Here is a 20324-nt window from a genome sequence, read left to right as displayed (position 1 = left end):
AATGTATTTAAATGCATTAAAACTTTCAAGCCTTTATTTTATCTCACTTATTTCCCACTTATATGCACTTTAGTCAGGTTGAAAGCAGAACAGATACTTTTATCCCTATTTAATAGAAAACTGAGACTCAAGAAGCAAAACCAAAGCCAAACTGGTGTCTCTCAACCCTGAGAGATGGGTTTGGTTTTGGTATTTGGGGGGGAAAAATTTTTTTTTTTTTCAAATGATCCTAAATAAGCACCTGATGTAAGAAACAAGTAAAACAGGTGTTCACTGGTTGTTTTTCTTTGCTGATTTGTCTTAGGCTTTAATGCCAGTGAAGGGATGTATAAGATATGGTCCTTGCCCTTTTAAGGAACTCACAGTTTAGCAGGTTTAAGGAACTCACAGTTTAGCAAGTGTATATATACATAGCATATATACAACAGGGTACAAGGAAGGAAAAGGAAAAGAAGGATCCTATAACCAGTGTGAAAAGCCAATGTCATCACTGGCTTCAGTAACATAAGTCTCTTGATTCCTGTTATCCTCGTCTTGCAAAAACTGCACCTCCAACAATTTTCCGCCATGCAGAATGGCCTAATAATTCCCTGTGACTTTCAGTGAGAACAGAGACATTGCTTTTCTCTCATTTTGCATAGTACTTTACAGTATATAAACAAAACAACTTGATGCAATCAAGTCAATTCTGACTCATAGCGACCCCATAGGATAGACTGGAACTGCCCCATGGGGTTTCCAAGCAGTGGGTGGTGGATTCGAACTGCCGACCTTTTGGTTGGCACCCAAGCTCCTAAAGCGCTTCGCCACCAGGACTCCCTTACAGTATATACCAAAACCAAACCAAACCCACTACTGTCGAGTGGATTCCGACTCAAAGCGACCCTATAGGATGGAGTAGAACTGCCCCATAGAGTTTCCAAGGAGTGCCTGGCAGATTCCAACTGCCGGCCTTTTGATTAGCAGCCATAGATAGCACTTAACCATTACCCCATATAGAGCACTTTAATTTTGCTGTTCATTGGCTGTCATGTGAGTTAGAAGAACAGGCCTCCTTATCTTAATTTTGATGGTGGAATGTACCTGAGGCCCAGGTCAAGGGTGAGTGGAGGGGGAGACCTGTCTAAAGTCTTGTCATTCATTCATGGGGCAGCCTGATGCTAACACCCAGACAGCACTGTGTCTCATCCCTCCACCCTGTCTCCCCATTGCGGTGCCACATGCTGAAGACTGTATTTTTCCCTGCATTTCCAGTGATCTTTGTCTTCCCAGACATCTGGAAGTAATCATGGAGCCCTCTCAATTAATTCAGTTCAATTAATAAATTACTGGATGGGGTTGGGGCTGGGAGCGGGTGCAGGGTGCCTTCCGGGCCTCCTGTGCAGGAGAGCTCTTGCAATCAAGCTTGGAGAGCCATCCTCAGCAGCAGTCTGAGAGGCTTCTCCCACCAGCAGACTGCCTGGAGGGCTGATGAGGCCAGGCATCATCCTTGTTCTTTAACCTAGCCTGTGTAATTGATCAAAACAGCACCTGGGCTGGAATGGTTTGTGCTCTCCTGGTTAAAGGAAGTTCTTTGTGAAGGTCCAATATGATATTGGTTCACCAGAACTCCTTTTGGGACATTGTCTTGTTGTGTGGTGCTGTCCTACATGTTATAGATAAAAATAGGGGGTGAATATTCTTATCCTCTGGCCTCTAAATGCCAGCAAATTCCCCAGGCACTGTGGCAACCAGCCCCCCCCCCCCCGATTTCCAAGTGCCTCTTGGTGGGGAGCAGAGCCACTCCTGCCAGATAGATGACTTTGAAGTGCCCTGCTATGCGTTCATTATACCCAGCTTCAAGAATACGCTTTTAGTGGTTCCTTATTGCCTACAGAATAAATTTAATTAAACCTCTCAGACTTGGTACCCAAAGGTGCCTGTGCTTTGGTGCCATCCATGTTTTAGTTTTTGCTAGTTAACCAACCAGTTGCCATTGAGTAGATTCTCATTCGTGGTGACCCCATGCATGTCAGAGTAGAACTGTGCTCCAGAGGATTTTCAGTGGCTGCTTTTTGGGAAGTAGATTGCCAGGCCTTTCTTCTCAGGCACCTCCAGGTAGACTCAAACTTCCAACCTTTTGGTTGGCAACCAAGCACGTTAACCATTTGCACCATGTTAGGGACTCCTTTTGCTAGCTATCTTTCCTTATCCCTTCTCTGGTCCAGCCATACTAAACATAAGTGTCACGTATTTTTCTGCCCATGTACTTTTGCTAACATTGTTCAGGTCTGAGCTTGCCCTGAGTCACACAAAGCCCAGCATGAATGTCTCGTCATCAGTGGGGTCTTCTTAGTTCTGGTACCAGTGAGAAGTAATATTATGTTTTTCTGCATCCCAGCAACACTTTTTACCTCACTTAGATAACTTACCACTTCATTTAGGTAACTTAATCACCATTGTCTTGGTATGGTAGTTATCCTAACAGATTATTTATAGCATCGACATGTTTTTCCAACCTTGCTAGTTTAAGATTTTCCCTCACTATGGGGGCCATTTTTAATTCATATCTACTTCCTGAAAAGTGCTAGGCATTAAAATTGGTAACTATTGGGAGGGAGGGATCATAAATTGAATTGTGTTCCCCCCGCCAAATGTGTGGTAACTTGGCTAGGCCATGATTCCCGGTATTGTGTGGTTGTCCACCATTTGGTGATATGATGTGATTTTCCTATGTGTTGTAGATCCTAACCTCTATGATGTTAATGAGGCAGAATTAGAGACAGGATTAGTGGGCAGGATTCAATTCACAGGGTTAGGTTGTATGTTGAGTCAGTCTCTTCTGAGATAAATAAAAGAAGCGAGGAGAAAGGAGAGGGACCTCATGCTACCAAGAAGGAAGAGCCAGGAGAATAGTATGTCCTTTGGACCTAGGATTCCTGTGCTGAGAAGCTCCTTGACCAGGGAAGATTGGTGACAAAGACCTTCCTCCAGAGCCAATAGAGAAGGCCTTTTCTTGGAGCTGGCACCCTGAATTAGGACTTCTAGCCTCCTAAACTGTGAGAGAATCAATTTCTGTTTGTTAAAACCATCCACTTGTAGTATTTGTTACAGCAGCACTAGATGACTAAGATGGAGGAGACTGATTGGGGATAGTGTTCTGTCCTCCTCCTCCTCCTCTTCCTCTTTCGTGTTCTCCTTCTTTCTTTATCTTCTTCTCTTTCTCCTCCTCCTCCTTCCTTCCTTCCTCTGTCCTCTCTCCTCCGTCTTTCTTCTTCTTTTTTTCCAGAGAGCTTTATCAAGACGCATGAAAGTGGGGATTAATATGAAATAATAATGAAGTCAGCTATGTTGCCTCCATTTTCACAGTTCTATAAAAACAGCTGTGTTTATTTTTAATTCCAGATTCCAACAATGTCTCACCCATCCTGGCTGCCACCCAAAAGCACTGCAGAGCCCCTTGGTCATGTGCCTGCACGGATGGAGACCACCCATTCCTTTGGGACCCCTAGCATTTCCGTGTCCACACAACAGCCACCCAAGAAGTTTGCACCAGTAGTTGCTCCAAAGCCCAAGTACAACCCATACAAGCAACCTGGAGGCGAGGGTAAGTGCTGGAATTTGGGGGCCTACAGTGGGAAAGCTCAATATCATGGAAATGGTTTAGAGTACACTGTTTTGTTGGAATAATGTAGCTCATGAATTTATAGTGTTGTTATCATAGCTATGGACTGTAAGAGCTTAAAGAGCCCCTAGAAATCATCTACACCAACCCATCTTTTGTGGACAAAGAGATTGAGACTGCATAGGGGTTATATGACTATGGTTACACAGTGAATTAGAATTAGAGCCAAAAGAAGAACCCTGATCTCTTCAGACACAGTTCAGTGCATTTCTACTGCCTTATCTTTTACCTTCTACCCCTTTGTCTTGTAGGGTGTTTTTTATAACTCAATTATCCCTCCTTCCTGCCTTTGGACAAGCATCCCATAATGCTGCCAGCCGATGGTCAGATGGGAAGCCCATGCAAAGCAGGCATACTAAGATGCCTGGAATTGTTTTGCCTTCCCTGTCTATTTTTCCTCCCATCGGCTGCTATAAGGTAAAGTTGTCTAGAGAGCTGCGTGGCTGGGTGAGATCTTTTGTTGAGGCTCACTGGCAAATTTGAGCGAAGCTTAGTTTTCATGGTTTTAACAGAGGTACATTCAGTTTAAAGGTCTACCTGAGATCAGTGTCTTTCTTTTAAGATATACACATGTATGTGTACACTTAGACAGTAAAATCCATGGGCAGCATAAAGAAGACCCTACTCTTGGGTTGAAGAGGTTCCATATTTTAGCCAGTCAGTGTCTGTGGCTCATACAAACCCATGGCAGCAATAACCTGTAACTTTCCAAAAGAAGAGCGGGAGACTTTTGGGAGCTGAGAGAGAAGGGAAGTGGAAGGATGCTAGCCCCTTTTACTCTGTTTTCTTCTCTACCTCCTAGCTTTTTTTTTTTTTTTACCTCCTCCGTGATGTTATCTGCTTGCTTCTTGGATGAGCTTGTGTGTTTGTTTCAGCAATCTTGCTTGAGACTTCTTCACACTGTGTGTCAACCTGCTCCTGATCATCTTCCCTGAATTCTTTCTTTAATTTTCATTTATTCTGCATGTCTCTTTGGGCTCTGCAAGTTGGAATTTAAAATATCTGGATTTGCATTTACTCCTTGATATATTTGGGCCATTCTTTCTGTTTCCTTCCTCATCTAGCTTCCAGTGAAATACTTTGGTGGTCTGTTAGATTTTTAGGACTGACATCTGAGCTCAGAGGTCTAGCTTGTATAAGGTGTCTGGAGGCTTGGACACAGTGATAGGGAAAAAAAATATATTTATTTATTTATCCTATGTCTGGAGGCTTGGACACAGTGATAGGGAAGGTAGGGAAAATAGAATGCACACCTGAGCTGTAGCTGTGGATCTCTAGGTATGTTCTCTCCCAAAAGGGCAGCAACAAGACCATCAGAGAGCTTCTCTGTTAAAACGATAAAAGAAGCCTTGATCTTTTCGGAATCTCCAGTTCGGTGCATGCCTGAAGTTTTATCATCCTTCCTGGATACTGCACCTTAGCAGTTTATCAAGAATCTAGTGGAACTGGTTTTCTTTAGTTCCTGGTTCTTGAGTAATTGCAGGGTTCAGGGATGGGATCTGAAAGAGATTTCCTCTGCCCAGGGACAGCAGGATCCATGTGTTGACTTCCTCGTTTGTTTTCTCAGCCATTCCCTTTTGGGTACTTACTAGAGAGGTTGTTGTTTTGACTCCCAGCTTTTGGGGAGAGCTAAAATAGACTTCCCTTTAATATGGAGGGATTAAAGAGACATCCATCTGTCAGCAGAGGCTTGCGTGTCGCTATGATGCTGAATAGGTTTCAGCGGAACTTCAAGACTAAGAGGGACAAGGCAGAAAGGCCTGGAGATCTACTTCCAAAAATCAGCCAGTGAATATCCTATGGGTCACAACAGTCCAGTCCATAACTGATCGTGGGGATGGTGCAGGACCAGGAACGTTTTGTTCTGTTGTGTGTGGGGTCGCCATGAGTTGGGGGCTGGCTCAATGGCAACTAAAAACAACAGCACACATAGAGTAGGAAACGAAGGTGTAAGGAAGTCTCAGGATGTATGACAGTCGATATATACTCAAGGGTTAGGGTGGGGGCAGCTTCCCTGTTCAGTGGGCTCATTGCTGGCACATGTGAGATAGTAAGGAGAAAGACATATAACATTGGACTCCGTCACTCCAAACACTAAGAATCACGGTGAGTTAGCTTTCTGGATGATTCTCCCTGCGCTGAGATACCTTACTGTCTTTCCTATAATCTGGCATGTCTCCCAGCAGTGCTGACATAATCTCTGCTTTGTTTGCGTACTCTGCGCCTCACAACTCTTTGTCCTTTCTCAGCTTGCCACCCCACATCTTTTTATCACCTATCAAACCCTACTTGTATTGCCTTCTCCAGAATGGCTCCCCCTGACCTCAGGCCTCAGTCGGAGTTAATCAGCCCACACACATCTTTTTCTATTATTCTTAAATTTTGTTAAATTTATACTTCTTCTGTTGCTGCTACGGCTCTTACTGTGTCACTTGATGAGAACATAATGTGTGTGTGTCTTAGTCATCTAGTGCTACTGTAACAGAAATACCACATGTGGATGGCTTTAACAAAGAAGTTTATTCTCTCACAGACCAGGAGGCTAGAAGTCCGAATTTAAGCGCCAGCTCCAGGGGAAGGCTTTCTCTCTCTGTCAGCTCTGCAGGAAGGTCCTGGTGATGCATCAGTCTTCCCTTGGTCTGGGAGCATTTCAGCTCAGGAAACTCAGGTCCAAAGGACACGCCCTGCCCCTGGTGCTGCTTTCTTGGTGGTATGAGGTCCCCGTGTCTCTCTGCTCGCTTCTCTCTTTTATATTTCAAAAGAGGTTGGTTTAAGATGCTATTCTACTCTTCTATGTCTCATCAATATACCTGCTGCTTAATCCATCTTATTATACCCCCGTGATAGGATTTACAACACATACAGAAATCACATCAGAAGATAAAATTGTAGACAGTCATACAAGGGAATCATGACATAGCCAAGGGAACAAGTATTTTTTGGGGACACGATTCAATCCATGACAATGTGTGACACTATTTTTTTTATATTATTTTCTATTGCCTTCTAGCAATAACTCTATGAAGTAAATGTTTTTTTCAACATAAAGAAGTAGAAGCTTGGAGAGGGGATGTGTCATTCTCTGGGTTTTATGGCTAGTATGTCTTTGAGCCCTGGTGGCACAGTGGTTAAGGCTCAGCTGCTAATTGAAAGGTCTATGATTCGAACTGACTAGTCATTCCATGGGAGAGAGATGTGGCAGCCTCCTTCCGTAACCATTTACATCCTTGGAAACCCTATGGGGCTGTTCTACCCTGTCCTGTAGGGTTCCTATGAGTTGGGATGGACAGCAGTGGAATTTTTTGGGTTAAGTCTTTGAACTGATCTGTTGCCTTAACCTATATCTGTGTGGCTTGTGCTTCTATTTATGGTATATGTGGCACCCAAAACCAATTAAAAAAAAAAAAAATTGGGTTCCCTCTTTCTGGCTTTTTCCTTTCCAAGAATAAACCGATGCTGTCACGTCAATTCCGACTCATAGTGACCCTACAAGGACAGAGTAGAACTGCCCCATAGAGTTTCCAAGGCTGTAAATCTTTATGGAAGCAGACTGTCACATCTTTCTCTGTGGAGCAGCTGGGCTTTGGCACACTTATAAGTGTACTATGTTTTTTCTTTTCAGTTAGTAACTCCTTGGGCCATCATGTGTTTTTATTTTCCCATTGTTCTCCTTGTTTTTTTTTTTTTAGACAACTTGTTTTTCTTTAGCTGTCTATGTATGTGCCTGCATTTCCAAATGCTTTCTGTGTCCAGCACTTAGAAGCCTGTTATATTGCTATTAGGTGCTATTGAGTCGGTTCTGACTCATAGTGACCCTACATACAACAGAACGAAACACTGCCTCGTTCTGCACCATCCTCACAATTGTTATGCTCGAGCCCATTGTTGCAGCCACTGCGTCAGTCCATCTTTTTCGCTGACCCTCCACCACTTGTGAGCCTATATATCTGTATTTAGTTTCGTCTTCATACAGAGTTTGGAGCCCTGGTGGCACCATGGTTAAGAAGCTTGGCGGTTTGAATCCACCAGCCACTCCTTTGAAACTCTACGGGGGCAGTTCTGCTCATATAGAATTTACACTGTAAGTGTCTGTATCATTTTTGTTGAAATGATTTTGGTAGGTAGACATGATTTGGTCTCTTCCCTCTTCTCTGCTGATGCCGAAGACATAATAATGCTATTTTTCTTCATCTGGTTTGTAAGGTATGAGCATTTAGTGTTCTTTGTCCAGTCGTCTGGATCTCCTCTCTGCTTCAAGTTTACAAGAACCCAAAAGCCTTAGACTTTGAGAGTAAGTAGTGGGTACACCTTGTTCTGTTCTTGGTAGATACCAAAAATAAGTGAGCTCTCCTTCTTTCCTAATGCATTATTTTCTTGAGAGGGTTTTGAAATATTCCTGTGATTACCATCCTGAAGTCAGAAACACACACACACACACACACACACACAAGCTTGACTAAATGAAGTTTGATAATGTATTTTACCCAACTATCACACTAGTTGGAAACCCTGGTGGCGTAGTGATTAAGAGCTACGGCTAGTAACCAAAAAGGCTGGCAGTTCAAATCCACCACGCGCTGTTTGGAAATTCTGTGGAGCAGTTCTACTCTGTCCTATAAGGTCGCTGTAAGTCGAAATTGACTTGACAGCAACGGGAAATTACACTAGTCTAATCATATAGGGTAAGGGGACACTTGGAAGTTTGTAAAGTTGGGGTTGTCCTGTAGCCTGGAGTTGACCTTTGCCAATCTCTGAAGTTCTTTTAAAAAAACATTTTTATGTAGGTTTTTGAAAAAGTCAGCCCACAGGGTGCAAATGTACGATGACCGTTTTTTCAGCAATGCTTTGTTTTTGTACAATCCTTTATCCAGCACTTCCATGTTCATTGTTTTTTAATTCTGAAAAGAGAATTCTTACTGTAGCTCTCTGAGTGAGGAGGTGCAACAGATATTATTGCTGTTTTCCTGATTAGTAAACCACCAGAAGTGAAATAACTATTAGAGAATCACGCAGCTAGTGAAAGGGCAGAGATGGACCTTCATACCCAGGGCTCTTACTGACCTTAAAGGCTCTGTTTATCCGAGGTTGGGCTGGACAGCCTCGTGTCTCTTCTAATGCCTCCATTTTAATTTTACGTGATTCTGCGTTGAAATTAATTTCACAATGGTGACTTGTCACAGACTGTTTCTACGTAGATCATATTATATTGCACACATCTGTGTAATATCAGTAAGGCCTCTTTTTTTAAGCTTAGCCTACCTTGGTTCACTTAGGCTTATCATGGCAGAGAAAGATAGGTGGAATTTATTCTTTTAAATGGAGTTTCTAAATCTGGACTTTTTTTTTTTTAAACAAGGTCTGTCTATGTTTTCTGCTACCCCGAGGTTATTAGTTTGTTCTGTGGAGGTAGAATAGTTAAAGATGATGGCTGATATGGGATAGACATAGTAACTTTAACAAAATGCTATAATGGACAGCTGACTCTACCATGATGGAGGTGACAGCCAAGCTTGTTTCCTTTCTGCTTTCATGCCAGCGCCTTTTTCTTGCTTTAGTCATGAAGTCTTTGAGCAGTAGGAGGAAAAAAGAGTTTGAAGATGATCTAGTCCAGTTCTTTCCTTTGTCAGATGTGAAAACTCAGTCTGAGAGAGAAGGAAGTGGCTTGCCCAAGTCTACCCATGTGTTTAGGCTGAACTGAGTCCAGGAACCAGTTCTCTTGAATGTGTTTATTCTACCACCCACCGTTTGTCTCTGGAATAGATAAGACTGGGGGTTGGTTCCTGGGACTTGATGAGTCCTGCATTATTGACACTTGATGAAGAACTAACAATGATGATAAGTCACGTGTTCTAGTACATTGTTGTTGTTGTTACTTGCCTTGAGTCAGGCCCTGACTCATGGTGCCCCCATCCACAACATAACAAGATGCTTCTAGGCCCTGCGTCATCCCTATGACCAGTGGGCTGCTGGGATCCAAAGGGTTTTCATTGACTGATTTTTGGAAGTAGATCATCAGGCTGTTCTTCCTAGCCAGGGCATAACTGTTTTCTCAACAGTTCTAAAATGGGAGGAAAACTGGTGGCCACCTATGGTGAAATACTTAGGGAATAATTTAGAACGGGTTTTCCCCATTGTTTCTATGTTGAACATTTAGTCCAATGTGTTGCTACTCCTGTTCTCACTGTTTGTAAAGTATTTTTTCGTTTTTAACATAGAGTCATAATTGGATAGTAGAAAATGTATAAGAGGGCTGATTATGAACTTTGAACAGTAATATCTAAAATTTTGAGAGTCACAGCAGGCTCTCCTTTCTCTGGAGTCCTGTAGTCATTGTTCCTCATCATGGAAGGTGAATCTGACCTGTGACGTTGGAGGTACAGATGGAACACGTCCTCTTGTGTTGCCCTGACAGCCCTGTTCAATTGCCAGTAATCACAGAAGAGCAGTTGCCACATCTCCGACTTTTGTTACAATTATGCGCAGTTTGTCATGAGGGTGGTCAGAAATTCACTGAAACATCAGGAACTCTAATGAGACTTGGGTTTGCCTGGCGTGTCCCTTTTCTGGTTCCGGGGAAGCATCTTGAGCCTCATCTACCACTGTGGAGTATAGTATATGACTTTTAATTTTTGAGTCCTCAGGGGGAAAAAAGGACAAGCTGTTCATTCATTAAAGGATCAGAAGATAATTGCATTAATTTGCTCTTTATATTGCATCTTCTTGAAGTGAAAATAACTTGTGATTGTTTGGACAGTATCAGATCTTGCCAAATATTCGTAGACCTTACTGACACTCGAAACAGCCAAGGTGCAGCACTGGATTGAGGCTCAGGACATTGACATTCAAGTCTCAACTCTACCACTTGACCTTGGATGGAACTCTTTTTTTTTTTCTCTTCCACAGTTTCCTTAATTTATAAAATTAACTGTTAACATTAATGATAAGATTGTTTTAAGGCACACGAAACAATAAATATGAAAATATCTATAAACCATAAAATACCGTGTTACTTTAAGGGATTATTATTGTATGCTTATTGACTGACTTAACTATTAAAACTGATTTTGTGCCAGGTACTCTTCCTTATTACTAAGGTAATAATGGCAATAAGTGTAACATAGAATAACCCCTGCCCTCTTGATGCGTACTTTCTTGCTATAATAAAAACAACTTATTTTTATTTTTACTAATATATAATAGTAATAAAATTACCAAATGACATTTAATAAACATACTTTATAATCCTATACATATTTTACTAATAATTAGGTTAATTAGTGGTATTCATAAATATTGGCACATACCATTAATTTCTTCTAATGACGGTAATGGGAATCATAGTGCCTCAATATTCTATAAATGAAAATTCTAGAACCAGGGTGTTATGGATTGAATTATGTCCCCTCAAAATACGTATTGTAAATCCTAACCTCTCTGCCTTTAGTTATAATCCCATTTGGGAATGAATTATCTTTGTTATATTAATGAACAGGATTAATACAGGGTGTAACTTGAGTCAGTCTCTTTGGAAATATAAAACAGACTAAGAGGGGAGCTGCGGTAAGATAAATGCCTCATTAATGTAACAAAAATAACCCTTTCCCAAATGGCATTATAACCACAGGCGTAAAACCAAACCAAACCCACTGCTGTTGAGTTGATTCAGACTCATAGGGGACCCTATAGGACAGAGTAGAACTGCCCCAACAGGGTTTCCAAGGAGTGGCTGGTGGATCTGAACTGCTGATGCTTTGATTAGCAGCTGAGCTCTTAACCCCTGCGCATCAGGGCTCCACCACAAGCATGGAGGTTAGGATTTACAGCATGTATTTTGGGGGGACACAATTCAATCCATAACACTTTTTTCTCTCCGTATTTGAAATCTGAATACAACTTGACTTTTTTTTTATGTTAAAACTATATATAGAACCACAGTGAGATATCACCACACACCTATTGTCGTCGTTGTTAGTCACCATTGAGTTGTTGCTGACTCATGGCGACCTCATGTATGCAGAGTAGAACTGCTCCATAGGGCTTTCAAGGCTGTGGCCTTTGAGAAGCAGATTGCTAGGCCTGTCTTCCCAGGCACCTCTGAGTGGGTTTGAACTGCAAGCCTTTCAGCTAATAGTTGAGCGCTTAACATTTTGCCCCACCCAGGGAACCTACACACCAATTAGATTCAGCTTTAAAGAATAAATAGTGATAATACTGAATGTTGGCAAAGATGCAGAGAAACTGGTCTGTGGATTTACCATATGATCCTGAAATTCTACTTCAGAGACATAAAAAGTTATATTCACACAAAAACCTGTACTTAAATGTTCATAGAAACTTTATTTGTGATGGTAAATACTGGAAACAGTTGAAAAGTCCTTACATGGTGTCTTAGCAGAAATACACAAGTGGATGGCTTTAACGAAGAAAAGTTTATTCTGTCTCAGTCCAGTAGGCTAGAAGTCCGAATTCAGGGTGCCGGCTCTAGGAGAAGGCTTTCTGTCTCTGTCGGCTGTGGAGGAAGGTCCTCGTCATCAGTCTTCCCTTGGTCTGGGAGCATCTCAGCACAGGAACCTCGGGTCCAAAGGATGTACACTGCTCCCGATACTGCCTTCTTGGTGGTATGATGTCCCCAACTCTCTGCTTGCTTCCCTTTCCTTTTATCTCTTGTGAGATAAGAGGTGGTGCAGGCCACACGTCAGGGAAAATTGCTTTACATTGGATCAGGGATGTGACCAGGTAAGGGTGTTACAGTCTCACCCTAATCCTCTTTGACGTAAACTTACAATCACAAAATGGAGGATAACCACGAGAATACTGGGAATCATGGCCTAACCAAGTTGATACATACATTTTTGAGGGGACATAATTCAATCCATGACACATGGGAAAAGGTTAAATACACTGGTACCTCCAAATGGGTCAATACTACTCAGCAGTAACAAAAAAGAATGATACATCTAACAATGTGGGTTGACTTCAAAGGCATTGTGCTTAATGAAGAAAGTTAATCTCAAAAGGTTACATATTGTATCCCATTTACGGAACATACTAGAAACGACAAAACTGTAGAGATGGAGAACAGGTTAATGGTTGCTAGGGGACAGAAATGGGGGTGGGTAGAGATGAGCAGGCATGGTTGTTTGTACCAATCAGTAGCAAAGTAGCAACAGGGATTTCTTGGTGGTGATGAAAAAGTTCTGTATCTTGATTGTGATGGTGGTTACACTAATGTATACATGGTGCAGAGTTACACACAACTACACACACACATACACATACACACGAATGCAGGATAAAAAATGATGAAAACTCTGTAAGGTCTCGTGAACAGTAATGTAACTATCAATGTCGTGGTTCTGATATTATACTAGAGCTAGATGAGACGCCACTATTGGGGGAAACTGGATGAAGGGTACATGGGACTGTTGCCTATTTTTGCAACTTTCTTTGAGTCTATAACTATTTAAAATGAAGAAGTTTAAAAATGATAAAACAAATACATGCATATAGATTTCTTCATGTTTTCTTGTCCTACTCCAAGTGCCATCTTCACACAACCTGAATTGCCTGCATGTCACGTTGAAGATCACTGCTCTAATGAGTGATTTGAAGCAATGGTTTTCAGAGCTGGCCAGCCATCAGAAACACCTGGGAATGTTCTGCAAAGGATTAAAAAAAAAAAAGAAATATAGGTCCTGGGCCCATCTCAGCCCCACAGAATCAGCATCTCAGTTCATGGGCCCCAGGAATCTGCATTAAAACAAACAGCCCCTGAAAGACTCCTTGGTTCATTATGACTGATTTTCAGTGACAGTCTGGGAGCTTTCATCGTCTCAATTCATTGACTCCAAGGGGCAGGGCTTTAATGCCCTGTGAACCAACCCCTGGGCCTATGAGTATATACTTTCTCCTTAGTTAATGATGGTGGCTTTTGAAGCCTTAAACACATATCAGGTGAACAGTGCAGAGTCAAGGACCCCAAGCATCCTTCTCATTGCTCTGTTTTTCCCTCTGTGTTTTCATCAGAAACACCAATTTTTTTATGTGTTGTCTGAGACGATTTTTTATTTTTTGATATCAGAAGATAGAAGACCAAAGCAAACAAACAAAAAGATTCTTCTAGAATATCCCAGCAATGCCCCCAAAACAAACAAAAAGATTCTTCTAGAATATCCCAGCCATGCCCAAAAAAAAAACAAAAAGATTCTTCTAGAATATCGCAGCAATGCCCGAAGATCTGCAATATAGAACACTTGCTATTGTGTTACTTCAGGTCACAGTGCCTGAAATCTCAGCTGATTTTGGGTCAAGGCAGCTCTATGTAAATCATCTATAAATGGATTCATTATGTATATTATAAAAATAAAGCTGACACTCCAGCCTTTGGGCAAATATGCCATATAAAGAAATCATACCCTGGAAGAAAGGAACTATTAAAAAAAAAAAAAAAAAAAAAAGGCAAGGATATGGTATGGTATTTTTATCAGCAAGCCTTAAGTTCTCCGTTGTCAGAGATGGGTTGGCTGAGGACAGAACCAGGGATGTGGCACCCAGTGATTCCTGCGACTTTGCCCTTTCAGCACCCTTCCTTGTTATCCATTCTTTACATTGTTCTGCATGTTGCTGTCTTCAAAAAGAAAAGACAGTCTGCTGGTCAAGGTAGACAGGTAACAGGCACCTTAACACCTGTAAGGTTGGATTATGCTAATTAAGTGCCATAAAATGAAGGACATGCTGTAGGAGGGGTGGCGGTTATGTGTCACAGAAGAGGGGCCATCTGAGGTGAGTCTTGGAGAATGTGTTTGTTGCTTGCCAGGCAAAGGAGATTGAGGGAAAAAAGCATAGCCCGCCAAAGCAAAGGGAACCCAAATCCAAAACCAAACCTGTTGTTGTCGAGTCGATTCCGACTCATAGCAACCCCATGTGTGTCAGAGTAGAACTGTACTCCATAGAATTTTCAGTGGCGGTAATCTTATGGCAGTAGATTGGTAGGGCTTTCTTTGGTGGCACCGCTGGGTGGATTCAAAGCACCAACCCTTTGGTTGGTAGCTGGATGCAAACCATTCATGCCACCCTGGGATTTTAAGCAAGGGGAACAGCATGCGGAAGAGCAGAGGCACTGTCATTGTAGCAGTTCTCTGCTGATGTCCTCAGGCAGTGCACCTGGGATTCTGGGGGTAGCTTTGCAGTGGGAACAGAGTGACTTCACTATAGTCTAGCATGCTCTGGAGCATACCTCTAGGATGAGCTCTGGGAAGTTGGGCAGGTACACAGAGGAAGATTCCCCAAGAAACAAGAGCATACTGGTCTTCCACACCTCGAGGAGGGCAGGAAACACTTTTCTGCTGGTCCTGGCCAGAAGTATTATAGTATTGGGTGTTCTCTCCTGCTGTCTCTCCCCAGTCTTCTGTTGCACTTTAGAATGACCACGACTTATACATAAAGATGCTAGGTGAAAAAGAAAAGGAAGGGAGAAAAAACCAATTCTTAATTCACCCTAAACTAGTCCTGTTCAACTCAGCCTTTTTTACTGATTGAGACACACACACTTAAGATGTGAAATGTGAGCCTCTTCGGAAAAAAAAAAAATGTTTTTCTTCTGTTGTTGTGTTTTTTTTTTGTCTCCCTTTTGGGATGATCCTGAGAAAACAGGAAGTAATGAAAGAAGAGTTTTATGAAATAATCCATTGCAACTTGCAACTTTAAAGATGTGTGTATGTGAATAGATTTCAAAGCACTTTCTCACATAGTATCTTATTTAAATCAACATCTAATGTTGTAACATTATTATGGTTGCTATGGACATATTTCATGTTTTATTCCATTTGTAGAACACTCTAGAAATGACAGTCATCTTAGATTCAGAGAGAGCCCAAGGTGAAGCTAATGAACGTAGAAGCTACCTTTGACTGACTTTTAGTATTTTTCCTTAAATAAAGTTTTGGTGAAGTAGAAAAATCACTGTACAATAATCATGGGTTATTATTAATAGCAAAACAATTGTTTGGCAGGACGCTGTCTTAATAGATGTGAAGAACTTTTTGGTGGATTTATTAGTCTTTGTTGCATCCAAATTCCATGTTGCTTTACTATTAAAAAAAATTTTTTTTTTTTTTACTATTTATCTAATCTTTTCAGCTCACTGGCTGTGTATCATCTTCCTCCTTCTGCAGAGGGTATAATGTACTCACAGTGAGGTAGCCAGCACAGGGCAAAGCTGGGATTTGAACGCTTGTCTCCAAATTCCAGGTCTAGGGATTTTCCACAGTACAAACACTGCATCTCATATTAAGGCTATTTCTTTTCTTTTTTTAATTAAAAGAAAGAAAAGAAATTCACTTTATTTTCCTCAGTCGTTGCCACTCAGAGCTGTTTGAAAATCGAAATCATCCAAAATGAGGCATAAAAAGTACTTCAGCCCCCTGTGCGTGGACATGTACTCTGTGATTTACTAAACTAGGAAGCAGCTAAAGTCATCTCAAGTAGTTGTTACCAGGAAGATGTGATCTTAGAAAGCCTTTTGAATAATGATTTGAAATCTTCATTCATTCCGGTCAATTATGTCATCTTGCTTAAACTTGTTAGCTTTATTGACGTTCAAATGAAATTAAATTACAGCAGCATTTGATATTATTTATTATTGATCTGCTCGGATATATTAGTATAATCTTTGGGCTTTACTAAGTGCTTCGTTTATAAAAGTTATTTGTGGAAAAGGGACCTCCACATTAGATGATGCATATGGAGAAATATCACCATCTGAGATGACTGTGAGATACCAAACCTAGCCAGCCAGCATGGTCCCTGTGTGACTTGACTTCTCATATCGCAATCCCTGGATTTCCTGGGGCCAGCCAATTCAGATAACACCATCTCCCATTTTTACCAATGAGACCCCATAATTGGTAGGAGGAGTGAAAACATACCTTGGGCCTGAAGCAGTTTATATGTTTGTTAGAAGCTTGACCTATGCAAATGACCAGTTAATTAACAATTTGAAGCTGTAAATTCTGTTTGTGAAGTGACTCTATGGTTAATTTTCAGAAGACACAGAGAGAAGAATTGACTTGTGGCCAGGCAGGCTCCAATCAGAGAAGACTCAGGGAAGCCTTTTAATGAAACGGTTAATCACGTAGACTGTGGCTTCAGATGGATCTGGGCTCAAGGCCTGCTTTAACCCTTATTCTCTGGGAACTTGGACTCCCTGGGTTAAGTGCGACTTCAGCTCTCTCAGTTTGATCTGTTACTTTAAAATGGGGGTAGATGTATCTCGAAGAGTTGTTTTCAGAATTAAATGAAACAATAAGTTGGCACAGCATCTGATACAAAGCAGTGGCTCCATCAATGGAAGCTGCTTTTGTTATTGTTACTGTTATTATTACTATTATTATTAAAATCTGAATATTAGCTCTGGAAGTCATAGTTCATACTTTTTTTTTTTTTTTTCTTTAATCCATCGGTTTTGAATCCCAACTGAACCCACAATGGCCATTTTTTAAAAATTCCCTTTGTTTTATTCTTTTTGTACTTTGGTAATGTGTTTGCTAATGAACGTTTTAGGATTAGTGTGCCTTCTGTTTGTCCCTGCTGGGGTTGTGATGTGTTGATAATGTTCTTTCCTGAATTTGCATAACACCTTTCTCAGAAAGAGCTCCACATTACTTGAACTATGTCAATGTGAAAAAGAAAAACAAAGAACAACTGAGTCTGTTTTACTGAATCACTTTGAGAAGGAGAGTTTTTATTACTGAATTGTTACAGATGACACTATGTACCAGCCAGTTGCCATCGAGCTGATTCCCACTCATGGTGACCCTGTGTGTTTCAGAGGAGCACTGCACTGTAGGGTTTTCGATGGCTGTGATCTTTTTGAGGTAGATCACCAGCCATTTCTTCTGAGGCACCTCTGGGTGGATTTGAGCTGCCAACCTTTCAACTGGTAACTCAGTGCTTAACCATTTGTGTGACCCAGGGATGCTGGATAGCAATATAGAGTGAATGTTATATAAACTAGTGATTAACAATTTTTTAAATCCTTAATTTTTTGAATCATCAAGTTAGGCAGAGTGATTTTAGGAATGTGATTAACCACATAAAAACATAGTTCCAGAAAAATAAGTTAATTTAGTTAGGGAATTTATCTTGGGTGCCATTCATCTCTGGGATTCATACTTGGGATTCAGCCAGTCTCCTAGAATTGTGTTTAAACTTGGTCTATGTGTTTATCTTTTTCAGTGAAGGGGCTCGTAACATCATCAGACCCTCAAAAGGATTCTTAGCACACTCATAAAGAAAGATAACAACCCCTGCTTAGGAGACCATCAGTCTCTCAGGCCATTCGTGCTGGTGCGACTTAAATAAAAACCAGTTTTCCATTTTCCTTTCATCAAATTTAGGAGCCATTTTCTGAAGGGATAAATGAGTATTTGGGGGAGGAGGTTTTTCTAATAATTGTATTAGAAATGTAATAATATGATAAATTATATTAGAAAATAGCGTTTATACACAATGTAATCTATATTTTTATGTACAGTCATATCATGATATATGGCTTATAAGCACATTCATTTATATTTTCCCTTGCTTATTCACCTAACAAATATTTGTACACCTCTTCTAGGCAGTGCCTGTGCGATACACCGAGAAGGGATGGGGACCGATAGGCATGGTATCTTTCCTCTGAGAGACAGGCTAGGATGAGGAGTTTAAGGCTAGGTGAAGTTGCTCACACCCTAACCTACAGTTAGAAAGCCCTCAAGAGGAGATTCAAGCATAACTCTTTTGGACTTGAATTCTTTATACTGCAGCCTGCTTTCGATGGCTTCACCTATAGCTATTATCCCTACATTTTTATTTCTCTCCTCTGTGAATTTAAAACATTGTATTTGTTCCGGTTCCATTATTGCAGTTTTGAATGATGATTCCTCAGCGCAGTGGCCTATTTTAGTGAACCACAATAGCTTGGGTAGAAAGAGAAAAAAAAGAAAGGTTCAACAAACTCAGGAATGGAAAGCAGCCATCTTTTTATAGCTAAAATTGCAAACATCTGGCAATTGCTGTATTCTCCCTCCCTTCAGAAAAGAAGACTCGTCCCCTCAACTGGAGCCTGCCACTGCGTTTAATCAAGGCAGCTATGCAAGCCTCAAGGAGCAATAGGCTTTGAGTCAAGGAGGCCATTGCCTAACCCACTTGGCCAGAGCCTCCTCAGAAAGCGCACCATTTAATACTCTCCATATGCTACTGTGTTATATAATGATAATAAGGCTAATTTGACAATTAAAGACTGTAGAAAATCCCCTTTTGCTCTTCTGCCCTGGCTCATTTGTGGCACCTCTAGCGGCGGCTTTTTTATTTTGAAAGTCAGCAGTTCAGGTCAAGTTTGTCTCTCCATCCCCTGAAACCTTCTGGACCCCTGAGCAAATCTTTCAACTCCATCAATGCAACCAGTAACTGCCAACAGGATTCTCTTATAAACAGGCCTAGCAAAATGCTGAAGGAATAAAGCAATTTCTCTTAAAAGCCTGACAGCGATCTTACGGTCTGACAGCCGGACACAGTAGTTATGGGCCCTTGTACCCCACCCTTATATCTTGTTGTGATCTTGGTTTCTGAAACTAGTTCTTTCCTCCCTGGCAAAAGTCAACTCTGTTGGCAGGGGAAGTGAGACTGGCTGGTGGTTGACAATAAAGGCTGAGAGTCAGAGCTTCTGCATTTTCTCTTGGGGCCGACACCACGTTTCACTCTGGCTTTGGCGTGTGCTTACCTTTCTATTCCCCATTTATCTTCCTCTTCCTCTGGGCCACTGAAGGGTAGAAGTGGAGCTTCCTTTCCCAGGGGTGCCAACCTTATTACTCCGGTTCCCTTTTGCCGTGCAGCGTTTTGGCCAGGAATCGTCAGTAACTGAGCAGACACGGAAAAGATGTCGTAGGAGGAAAAAAAAAAAATCGATGTTCAACCTCAAGTACTAAAAATAGTCTGTTTTCTAGGGTTAGCATGTTATGGTGCTTGGAAATCCTAAATGTTTAATGGGTATCTTTGAGCTTATTCTGGGTGTCTGCGTCTCCATTTTATACTTTTGGTAGAACAATGTTCAGTTCCCCCAAACCATAGCTTTTTCATGGATATAATACATACAAGGCATTCTGCTAGGTTGTCTCTGCTGCCAGTCTTTCCAAAGTCGAAATGAGTGTGCAGACATCTTGTTAACCCAAATGCACCTTTGGGAGAGGCGAGGTTATAGGTAGGGACTTTTCTGATTTAAAAAAAAAAAAAGGAAGGAAGGAAAAGAAAATTAGCAACAACTCCTGATAACCTAAAAGGACCACCTTACTCAATATAGCTATTCCAGACAGAGCCAGTTAAAGTAATGTTTTCTGGAATCTCAGAAGAGGAGTCCCTTTCTATCTCTCTCAGTCCCCTTTTCTTAAGAGTCTGCATCCAATATATTATTTATAGGACTAGCCTTTCTCCCTCACAAGCACATCTTAGAATTCAAACTCATTTATTACAGCCAGTGTTTTGACCCATATGCTTTTATTCTCTATGACCTTGCTAAAGAGGAAAAGGTATGGTAGTGTCCCTGACTGTATTTTCTTTTTTTTTTTAGAGCTCAAGATCTACAGACTTTCTAGAATATAGCCAGTGCTGTGTTACAGGGGAC

General features: G+C 41.2%; 1 protein-coding gene across 14 annotated transcripts in view; it reads left to right on the top strand.

Annotated features, from left to right (window-relative positions):
* The window catches only part of LPP (LIM domain containing preferred translocation partner in lipoma), a 778646-nt gene that overhangs the window by 269516 nt on the left and 488806 nt on the right, over nt 1–20324 (top strand). For all 14 annotated transcript variants that reach the window (XM_049854166.1, XM_049903764.1, XM_049852891.1 and 11 more), the window contains one exon: nt 3385–3586. In XM_049854166.1, coding sequence (XP_049710123.1) covers nt 3394–3586 — 193 coding nt within the window. In that variant the 5' untranslated portion in view covers nt 3385–3393. The remainder of the gene's footprint in view (nt 1–3384; nt 3587–20324) is intronic.

The sequence above is a fragment of the Elephas maximus genome, chromosome 1 (genome assembly GCF_024166365.1).
Source record: "Elephas maximus indicus isolate mEleMax1 chromosome 1, mEleMax1 primary haplotype, whole genome shotgun sequence".
NCBI classification, from domain to species: domain Eukaryota; kingdom Metazoa; phylum Chordata; class Mammalia; order Proboscidea; family Elephantidae; genus Elephas; species Elephas maximus.
The sequence above is the reverse complement of the archived record's forward strand: the minus strand, read 5'-3'. Positions and strand labels throughout refer to the sequence as shown.